At 42.7% G+C, this 11,182-nt stretch overlaps 1 protein-coding gene across 2 annotated transcripts; it reads left to right on the top strand.

The window, feature by feature from the left end:
- The first annotated feature begins 541 nt into the window (after positions 1 to 541).
- On the top strand, positions 542 to 10,959 carry LOC136950372 (synaptic vesicle membrane protein VAT-1 homolog). Of its 2 annotated transcripts, XM_067244679.1 has the most exons (7): positions 542 to 1,154; positions 4,433 to 4,640; positions 6,411 to 6,581; positions 6,806 to 6,895; positions 7,101 to 7,339; positions 9,038 to 9,267; positions 9,780 to 10,959. In XM_067244679.1, exons 1-6 carry the CDS (start codon positions 714 to 716, stop codon positions 9,224 to 9,226), a joined length of 1,338 nt encoding a protein of 445 aa, XP_067100780.1. In that variant the 5' UTR covers positions 542 to 713; the 3' UTR covers positions 9,227 to 9,267; positions 9,780 to 10,959. The 2 variants fall into 2 exon arrangements, with proteins under 2 accessions (XP_067100780.1, XP_067100779.1); XM_067244678.1 differs by having other exon boundaries at positions 9,038 to 10,959.
- Positions 10,960 to 11,182: the final 223 nt, after the last annotated feature.

The raw sequence follows: 11,182 nt of genomic DNA on the forward strand, positions 1-11,182 counted from the left end.
CTCTGGCATTTCCTGCAAATCGACATCTTTACCACCCTTGTGACTTCCTGTTAGTTTGACAGAATGAAAATTATCACAACATCTCCCCTCCAGCAATTCCTCAAAGTGTCTTCCACAGTTTTCTAAATACGTGTTATTATATTATAAACGTAGTGCGTTTTTTTTTAAATAAATGCTGTTTTCACAGAACACTAAAACACTATTACCTTTCCAAGCATAAGCCCCAAAATTAGTTCAATGGTGAACCCTGCTTTACAGACTGTTTTTTATATTTAGCATATTGTTTACTTTCACATGCTGGAATCTACAGAGACCAACTTCGAAGGGGGAATGGCTTCACTGATTTCTGATATTACTGTTGCTACGCGAGCTCATGAACGTCACTCCTTTTCGCTCCTCTTTTGACCAAAATCCGTTTTCCGTGTTTTGACAATTACCACATCTTACGTAGCCCTTCTTATTCTCCAACCCGTTGCCAACGAGCAGAGCTGTCACTATTTTGGCTAGAGCGCAAGCACAAAATCTCCCCACCTCTTAGAATAACCTGTTGAAAGCGCTTGGCGGTCTACATCAGGCTACGGTGGGATGTACGTTTTGTAATAGCCTAATCGCATCAAATAATTTGGTTTACTGATAAAGTTATTTTCTGCTCCTTTTCATAGAAAACCGCAAATCAGTCAAATTAAAGAAGTGTTAGTAGAAACATTTGGACCATGTCTGGCGAAGAGGCACCGGCTCAGCAGCAGCTTACTGAACAGGAGAAGACGGGTGATTCACCTCTGGAACCTCCATCTGAAATAACCCAAGAGGCTGAAACGCCCGAAGCAGAAGCCCACGCGGCTGAGATCCCAGTGACAGAGGACCCACCTGCGGTGACGCCAAACAAGACGCCCGAAGAGGAAGTTTTTACGTATCGGTCTTTGGTTCTAACGGGCTACGGAGGTTATGAAAAAATTAAGCTTCAGGTGAAAAAAGGCAAGCCCAGCTTGAAAAGCAGTGAGGTTTTAGTGCGGGTCAAGGCGTGCGGTCTGAACTTCGCGGATTTGTTGGGGAGACAGGGGCTGTATGAGCTTTTGCCTTCTCCACCGGTCACACCCGGAATGGAATGTTCTGGGGTGATTGAAGACGTTGGAGAAGAAGTGACAGATAGAAAAGTGAGTCTGAAACAATACCCATTAGCCATCCCCATCACTCGACAAGTTTCATCTGGCCATCTATCAAAGTTTATAAAATGCATGATCATTGTCTTACCAGTGTTGCATAGGCTATTCAATTGCCTACTTAGTCATATGTTATGGTAAATGTTTTTATTAAGCTGCCTGTATTTGCTTGTTAGAATTGACCATAGGGCCTACTGTCAGGAGACGCTTGAGGGCGAGGCCCGACCAATCCAATATATCGTATCCTTTGGCTTTTCTCAAAAATACTTCCGAAATTAAATATCTAATGACACATTTAAAGTACGATTTCAGCAGGTAATAACTGTTCATGGTCATAATAATCTTTTGCCTCTTTTAGGCCTACATATGATAGATTTTTTGTTCATTCTTGTGTGTAGTCATTATGTCCATTTACTTTTTAACTTATTTGAGGGGAATTGATTTGTCCCTCTGAAATGAAAAATCATGCAATGAAGTCACCAAGGACAAATGAGCAGTATTCAGTCTCCCTTTGCCCTTAACTCCATAGTAACCCCATATATCTTCATTTCTTCTGTTCCCTAGTGGTAGTGATTCCAGTAGACTACCATCCTCCTCCACCCTGTATTCATATTTACATTTAGTCATTTAGCAGACGCTCTTTTCCAGAGCGACTTACAGTAAGTACAGGGACATTCCCCCTGAGGCAAGTAGGGTGAAGTGCCTTGCCCAAGGACACAACGTCATTTTTCACGGCCGGGAATCGAACTGGCAACCTTCAGATTACTAGCCCGATTCTCTAACCGCTCAGCCACCTAACTCCCCACTCATATTAAACGTAATCAAGCTTCCTACACCTGAGGCATGACATTATTAAAGAGGTGGGGTTCTACTCCTGTCATAATGTGTTACCTATGTGATGGATGTAGGGTGTGGGGTAGGTGAAATGAAATATGGCGATGGCAAGCCAGAGTATACATAAACCTACCTAAAGGGCAGACACGAAGATATGATCCAGTATTTGATCTAGAGCTCTGATATTTATCTTTGACATAAGCAATATTTTTTATTGCTTATTTGCTGGAGTCTGTGCATATGAAGTATGTATATCATTTAGTGAGAAAGAGAGAGAGTCTCCACATGCATTAATGGCAGATGAGATAATAACCCATGTGTGAATGTCTGTAGCGTGCATCAGGAAGAGGGATTGTGCATAATTCTCTCTTAGTCTGAAGTGTGATACTTTCAGCCCCGTGACTCAAACCAACAGATGTCCCACATTGTCAAGTTTGGAAAGGAATTTATTCCTTCTCCTCCTTGCCACACTCCTATGCCTCCCCTTTATATCATAAACAGGAACTCCATAGGAGGAGTGTCACATTCCTAGCTGCTCATTTTGGGAGCAACAACTATCCCAAACCATCACAGACAACAACAACAACACAAGGCTGTAGTAGACAATAAGGAATAGCTCTGTCTGACTGTTTGGAGAGAAGTCTTAGACCTGTTTTCATTGGGCAGAGCTGAGTTGTGTATTTTGGCTAAACCAATGAGGCTGTCCTGAGGTGGACTTTGGGCTGCGGCAGTTTCTAAAGACATAAAATCCCTGTTGAGTTGAAGCAAAGCAGATGTGCCTTTTACAGAGTAACAATATGTTGAAAGGAAAACTAGGGGACTGAAATGACCAGATGCAGTAGATGCTGGCAATAGAGTTGGAGTTATTCCAAGTGGTTAGGAGAAAAGTACTTCTCTGGAAAATGGTGTCAGCCATAACAGAATTAACCTTCTTGAGGAATGCATTCCGGTCTCATACCCTCAAGGTACAGTGGATGCAGAAAAGCAATTTAAGTCTTTTTTTAATCATATTTTCCATCAGCAATGCAAAATATAATTAACGATTAAGACTTTTTTAACATAGTAGGCTTTGGTGTTTTGATTTGACCATCATAGCATGTTCTTTCATATGCTTCGGTAGGATAGTATGTTGTCAACCATTTAGCATTTTCACCCTATTGTAACTGCATCAGTTCATTAAAGTTAACAGGATGGAGTGGAGGGAGCGGGTAATCAGATGGAATTTGATCCCAGATATGCTTTTAATGCAACCCTTTCATATCAAGGATTAAAGATAAGGTTTTTTGACTCAGCACTCTTTTCCTTGGGGTCTGGAAAGGGAGAAAGGGGTCTGTGTAAATCCTTAACTGTTTTCAATCAACCCAGCATCACACTTGCTATCATAAAGGATTAGTTGAGTTTATTTACTTCACTGAGTCTTAATAGAGACCATGATCTTCTTAATTGATTCACGCCATATCTCATAAATGTGTAAATCACACCATCCATTGGATTCCTTTGACAGAATTGTCCTTTTCTCTTACTGTCATGACCATAATGTTTTTTGTGGTTTGCCTTTCATAGTCTTTGAGGTAGATGACCCCCACATGCTCGGATGATTTCTGATGAGAAGCAATGGGAGTCAGGTGGCTGAACGGTTAGGGAATCGGGCTAGTAATCAGAAGGTTGCCAGTATGATTCCCGGCTGTGCCAAATGACGGTGTCCTTGGGCAAGGCACTTCACCCTACTTGCCTCGGGGGAATGTCCCTGTACTTACTGTAAGTCGCTCTGGATAAGAGCGTCTGCTAAATGACTAAATGTAATGTGATCGAGGAGTCACAAGTAGTTTCTTGTTGCCGATTGCAAAACAAATCTTTAAAGAGAGAGAAAGCGCGTGTGCTCTTCCAAGTTTGCGTGTGCGGGAGTGTGTCTGTCACTTCCACTTAAGAGTGGACATGCGAGTGTGTGAGAATCTATTGTCACGACTGAGGGCAGCAGGAAGAGGACCAACCCTAAGGTCCTCAGGCAATACAAACAGGAAGTGGTCATGCATTCAGAGACAGATCAGACCTCTTTCCTGTGTCTTGGAACACTTCAAAACATCAGTACAATGGCTGGGATTCTCAGTGGGGTGACTAAGCATGAAGGGAACATTACAGATGAGTCCAAAGTGCTTTCCTAGATCCCCCCCCCCCCCCCCCCCTATAAAAGACATATGAGAAATGTTTGAAAAAATCTTTAATATTGATCCTGCCTTCTTAGACACAGCTGGCGAACAGAAAACAAGACAGTTAAACCTGATTTTAATAAGAAGCAACACAATTATTATTTTCTCAAAAGTTTAGAGACCTGTCGAGAGTTTGTGGTTATGGGAGATGAGTCAAACCAGTCACTTGACCACTTGACCAAGCATGCACTGTACAGGAATTTATTGTGTATCCCCTCCACCTTCTCCTAGGTTGGCGATCGCGTCATCACGATGAGTCGCAGCGGTCTGTGGCAGGAGGTGGCGGCTGTGTCCGCTGACCACACCCTCATCATGCCTGAGCAAATGAGCTTCGAGGAGGGTGCTGCCATTCCCATCAACTACCTCACCGCCTACTTGATGCTGTTTGAGATGGCCAACTGTAGGTCAGGCCAGAGCATCCTCATCCACATGGCTGCAGGTAAAACTAACCCCGAGCACACAGTGTATTCACTAAGCGACTGCCGTACACTCAAATATGGATAATTGTTCACAAACATTTGAAACCGAACCAGCAGCAGGGTGTGAAGGCCCAGTTGCCAGGCATGCTGGTTGTGCTCTGTAGAAGATGGCATGTGCAGTATGACGTTGCAGACTGAACAACTTGCAGTATTTTGCAGTAGACCTTTTCTGAACACCAGATACTGTGGGTCCGGTTGCTTGTAGCCATTTAACCCAGAAATGAAAACCAAAGACGTATGGTGTCCTTTGAGGTGAGGAAATGCTGTTTGTGTGCATATGTGAAACACATGTAAGGGAGTGTAATGTGTGGGGGTAGGGTACCTTTTATCATTTCATAACTAGGTTGTCACTTTCTGTGTTAATGTGCAATGCAAGATCTTAAATGGCAGGTCTTGTGCAATACAATCTTCAGAACTGAACCCTGAGCCATAATTCTCATATTTTGGTGAAAATGTTTTTCTATTCTGGCTTTTACAGACACACACACACACACACACATACACATACACACACATAGCAGGTTGAAAACCTTCTGATCTGCACCAGTGAATATGCTTGTCTTTGTGATGCTGCCCCTGGCCTTCCAATGAACGACCAGATTGTGGGCGGGCAGAGAAGGCATTGGCTACTCGACTGGTGCCCTGAAACAATGAGGCTCAATTTCCATGGTAACCCTACCTTGCTTCCATCTGAAGTTAACTCTGTTCGACATGCAGCACCTTAGAGAAATGACAACATTGATCACTATCATGCGTCATTGCTTTGGTTACACTCAGGATAAACAACATTGGAATTTGGGGATTCCAATGTAGCCTTGGAAAAAAATGTTTTATCAGATTGGTTGACAGTGGACTGTACACATATTAACGGGTTAGAAATGTACTGTAGACTACCTTCAGGAAACTGCAAGCAATCAAGGCTAACAGTGACGGTGATAAAACAACACATTTGAAACCACTCATTTACGTACGTGGAGGGCATTGAAATAGATGGGCAGTGAAAGTACTAACAGAAGCCTACAGTATCACTTCCAAAATAAGTCATTCCAGTTCATTTACAGTATCTACTGTAATGTATTGTCTGCATTGTTTGGTCATTTGAGGTTAGTTAGGTTGGTTAGGCTGGTCCCCTTAGGTAGAGCCACACACATCCACACATATACGATGTAGGATTTAGCTTGTGTCATGTGATCCATTAGCTTTGTGGACAAAATGTTAGGAAGTGGTTTTTAAGTAACCCCTATAAAGGGGCGAGTCTATCAGGTAAGCAGAATTCTCAGGTTTGCTAAAAGCTTCCAAGGGTTTAATTGTACCAGTGACACAGCAGTTTGCCTCCAGAGATGGACGGTAGCCTTGGCTCTGTTAAATAAGAGATGGAGATGGCTGCACTGGGTTGAACCACAATTTATAGGCCTGTGGTTTCACTTACTGGGCTCAGAGTTGAGATAAAGATCAATATGCACGGCTCCCTTCTAACTCTGATGGATCTTTATTGATGATACACATTACAGCCGTGGATATTTTTTGTCCATCAAGTTACCCCCGTCATACGTAACAGACCGCCTCCATCAGTTCATTTCATTGTTAACTGCTGACACGAATGACGGACAAATTGAGCCTCCAGCACACATCATCTCTGTCATCTGGCACAGGCCATCATGCCACATCCTGTAACTCTTACCTCGACCAAACCCCTGTGCTTTGCCCCCCTTTCCCCCCTTTCTTCCTAGGTGGAGTGGGCGTCGCTGCCACCCAGCTCTGCAAAACGGTAAAGGACGTGACCGTTTTCGGCACAGCGTCAGCCAGCAAGCACGACACCATCAGGGAAGGTGGGGTCACCCACCCCATTGACTACCGCACACGGGACTACGTGGAGGAGATCAGAAATATCAGCCCTAACGGTGAGGTCATCGAGAGAGTCGTCAGTACGTGGCGCCATTTTGTGCCTTCCGGCATCACAGTCAGGACCGTGTGGAGAAATACAGCAAATGGAGCTTAGCAAATTATGTTTTGCAATGGTGTCGCTGTGCTTTTCAGTGGTTAATGATCCTTTTTATTTTCTCTCGTCTCTCTCCCTCTCTCTGTTTCTCTCGCTCTCTCTTTCGCTCTCTCGTTTCTGTCTCAGGATTGGATATTGTTCTGGACCCTCTTGGAGGATCAGACACCCACAAAGGCTTCAATTTGTTGAAACCCATGGGCACGCTCATAGTGTTTGGTAGGAAACACAACCCCACTCTAAGTTGATATACTCTGATATACATCAACATAGTTTCAAGTTACAATTCATAATTTGCACCAAAAAAAGTATTTAAAGGCTTTAAAGTAGATAACGAAGCTATGATGTGCTGGAATCCAATCTATAACCATCAACTACACAGATGCACAGACACAGACTTTCAGCTTATCCCTCCATCTTCCAGGTGCCGCCAACTGTGTGACCGGTCAAAAGAAGAACCTTCTAGCCCTGGCGAAGACCTGGTACAACCAATTCACTATTAACACACTGCGGCTGATGCATGCCAACAAGGCAGTGTGTGGCTTCCACCTGGGCTACCTGAATGATGACCAGCTTATTTTCCAAACCCTGGGCAAACTGCTGGAGCTCTACAACGAGGGCAAGATCAAACCTCGCATTGACTCCACCTATCACTTTGAGCAGGTAGGCTGGAGTGTCATAAGGGTTGTGTGTGTCTGTGTGTTTACATGCATGTACAATGTACATACATACATGTACTTCTGGGTACTGGATGTACACAAGCCAACATTGTTATCCATGCATTGATAAAGATGTACAGTAGACGTATCCAGGGGTAGTGCTTGATGACAAACTACCTTGGGGATAATTGACTTCATCCCCTATAAAGGTCATACTGTGTTTGTTTAAAATGTAATAATTCAACTGATGATACAGTTCCACTAAGTTTCTTTTATTTGTAATTTATTGGAACCTTGACTTATTGTATTATTGTGTATATTGTTATGGTAACGTCAATTGATGCAAGGGAGTTACAAACCACAAACCGCCATGGTCAAAAAAAATCTGAACAAGCAGTCATTTATTTCCATGCCCGTAACTCTAAATAGCAGCTATTAGAACTCAATGAATTCCAGAACTGCAAATAAAATGTCCAAAGTGTATTACTAAAGTAATAATCGTAATCTTAGCTCCATGACTGTCTGTGTTAACTGTACCTTAAAGGTGGCTCCAGGTTCCTCCACAAATCAAGCAGACGCCCTAGCTCTCCAAGGATCCCTGCACTCTAAACAAGCTGACATATTGCCTTCATGTAATCACTTAAGTGGGAAGTGTTTCTTCTCGACTGCCTTGAAAGGATATGTTTACACCTCGCTCGCCATTGTAGTATCATTTGGTATCACATCCACACACGGGGGACGCTGCCTGTTGAACAAACATCACACACACACTTATGGGCTTGCGATGAGAGAGGACGGAGGCCTGCCGGCTGTTGTTTGCAAAGGGGTGCTTCTGGTGCTTCTGTAATATCATTGCAAAACAAGCTGATTCCTTTACCTGAGCCAAAGGTTTCCATGGCAACTAGTCATCACCAACCAAGAGGCTTGGTCGTCTCTCCCTATTACTCACCACTTCACCCTTATTGGTCAGGACCCCGAGGAGGAGGGAGAGGTGGGTCTAAGGTCAGGCTGATTAGAGTTTGGTTCGGTGAGAAGAGGAAATGACTCTTGTTGCTATGTTACTATTTGACTGCTTATCTACATTCTTTTGAATCGATACATAAATACACAACCACAAATCTGTAAGATGAAAGGATGGTCAGAATGGATTGGAGTGTGTCATATACCAGTAATCAGATTTCCAAACTATTGGTGCAAATGATCTCTGCAGCTGCAGCCCACCCCCTCCTATGTACTGTGTCTGACGTGTCAAACTGCAAACGGTCACCCCCATCAGATGAGATGGGCCTCGACGTCAGTTGCTAGGTGACAGACTCGTTGCCGTGGTGTCGGCCGTTTAGGACATATTTGTTTTGAGTCACAATGAGGCAGGGTTGGGGTAGACAGAAATCGAATTTTGGAGTGACACTTGTAGAAGGAAGGCCAATAGAAAGCATGTTTATGTGGATATAAGTTCTGCATGTGTGTCTATGTTATGCGTGTATATAAGCAGAATAATATGTCATATTATGTGGACATGGATGAAAGGCCATACAAGTCATCTTGAGCGAGACATTTATGTTTTCAACATCATAAAAATACCAGTTTCCGTCTCACTCCCTATCTGAAAAAAACACAGAGATTTGATCCATGAGTCATTTATGAGTCATTTACACAAAAAAACGGATTGTGTGCCTGTGTGCCTGTCTGTCTTTTCTCTCAGGTGGGTGATGCAATGAGGCGTATGCATGATCGCCTCAACATTGGAAAAGTAATTCTGCTTCCTGAACCTAAGAAGGAGGAGAAGGTTGAATCCACCCCTGAGCCGGACGCCACGGACGACAAAAAAGAAGAGACAGAAAAAGACCTGAAAGAGGCTCCTACAGAAGACAACCAGGAAGAGAAGAATTGAGACAGTTGTTGAATAAAATTATCAAGCACCTCTAACTACAGGTATTCTCTATGCCATAGTTAAAAAATATATTTAAAAAAAGTGACAATGGGCTAAACTTTGCTAATAATGTGTATTCTGTTTATTTCTCATATGTAGGATGATGTTGCCCCTAATTGCAGGTCTATGACCAGTGAGTTAAAATGTGACCTGTTACTGTTGAATTTTAAATAGTAGCTGTTCATTTGTGTTTAGGGGCAGTATCTATTCAGACTGTCCAGCATATAACCTACTGATAGACCTGGGTGAAAGACATATGTATTTGACACTATTTGTGGTGCATTTGTTTTATCTGAGTATTTTAACTTATGGGACTGTTCCATTAGTTTCATTATTCTGGTATACTAAATCAAGTGCACCTCAGGTATAAGACAGTATTATTGTATTTGACCCTGTCTTGTCTGATGAAACTAGTGGCCTTGTCTTGCTGAAACAATTGACCTAAGTCTATTTGTGAACCCTCTGGTTTGTAAGAAAGATCCTCAGACAAGAGGCTTTGTTATTTGTTTTACAGCCTCCACCACTGCAGCCTTCAATGGAAAAAATGAGTTAAGTGTTCCAACTTCTCTTAGCCGTTACAGTCAAGTCACTTAAGTAGCCCTCTAATATCCAACTCATATTGCATGCTTTTCTTGATCTAGCTTGCAGAAATTGTGTTTAAACTATGAATTGGAAAGCCGGCCTTCTTAAAAAAACTTATATCAGTGCTTAATGGAAAGTGTGTGATGTTTAGATGGTTGTGTCTAGTACATCTACAGTATGTGTGTGTGCGTTTATCTGTATTAAGAGAGATTTAGATGTTTCATTTTGCATGCTCTCTTTTAGTGTCATGTTGTGTTTGAATGGATGCATACAGTATTTGTGTTATGTGATTTGGCCGTCTAAAGAGAACCAGAAGACCAGTGTTACATTGTCATTTGATTGATTGCCTTTTCCTGACCAAACGTGTGCCAAATCAATTGCAAGCCAACTTTCCCCTTTCCTTTTTCTTAACAGTTAACGTAAAAACAAAAAAAAGTGAGAAATTGGACTTCCTTTGCCTTGTTCAATGCTTAACAATGTCAACAATGCTTAACTGACCTTGTGTGTAAAGGTTTTTGGCACAAGACGCTGATCACACTTTGTTGTACTTATACCCTCAGTGCACTCTGTTGTTTCTCTTCATCTTTAATGGTCCTTGTTGGCTTGTCAGTATTTACAGTGCCTCCTCTACTTTGTGAGTAAATCCCAGGTTGTTTCTGTGTGACTCAAGGATTAACCCTGTCTTCTCCCACTGGCCTTTGGAACAGCAGAATGGGGAATATACTTGACTTTTGTATCAAACCACATGATTGCTAACTAAACTGTGCTTGCTTATTGGGTCTTTCAACATTCCTATTTCAGTCCTATACAATCCTATAGTATAACTGATTCATAAGAATTTTTGTCCTATACTTTAAGTTTCCAATATTCATTACAAGACCCACATATGCATCGCTGTTCATAGTATTTTTGTCTGAGGAAATCTTGTGGTATCAATGTTTTTGTGATGACTTCATAGTGCTCCATTTCATATCCGTGGATCTGTATCTAGTGGCTAAGATAAATGACTCCAAATGGTTAATATGAAATAGAAGTGTGGAGGAAGCAGATGTTCTTTCCAGCTGTGGCTGTAACTCATTGCTGTGGGGCAGCAGAGAGGAGCGAGGGAGGGAGGGAGGGAGGGAGGGAGGGAGGGAGGGAGGGAGGGAGGGAGGGAGGGAGGGAGGGAGGGAGGGAGGGAGGGAGGGAGGGAGGGAGGGAGGGAGGGAGCCTGTCTCCCCATCCAAACCACACCAGCTCAACACATTCCACTCCAAGCCACTTTCACAGCCTTCACCGTAGAGCACTGCTATCGCTGTTTTGATCTAAACATTTGTTTTGTTGAAAATGTACATG

Source organism: Osmerus mordax, chromosome 10 (assembly GCF_038355195.1).
Source record: "Osmerus mordax isolate fOsmMor3 chromosome 10, fOsmMor3.pri, whole genome shotgun sequence".
Classification (NCBI taxonomy): domain Eukaryota; kingdom Metazoa; phylum Chordata; class Actinopteri; order Osmeriformes; family Osmeridae; genus Osmerus; species Osmerus mordax.

Bases quoted from the DNA above. Each gene is read 5' to 3' on its own strand.
- LOC136950372 (XM_067244678.1), top strand. From the start codon at position 714: ATGTCTGGCGAAGAGGCACCGGCTCAGCAGCAGCTTACTGAACAGGAG. The intron at 1,155-4,432 runs GTGAGTCTGAAA...ACCTTCTCCTAG, and splicing joins AAGAAGTGACAGATAGAAAA to GTTGGCGATCGCGTCATCAC. The intron at 6,582-6,805 runs GTGAGGTCATCG...TTTCTGTCTCAG, and splicing joins CAGAAATATCAGCCCTAACG to GATTGGATATTGTTCTGGAC.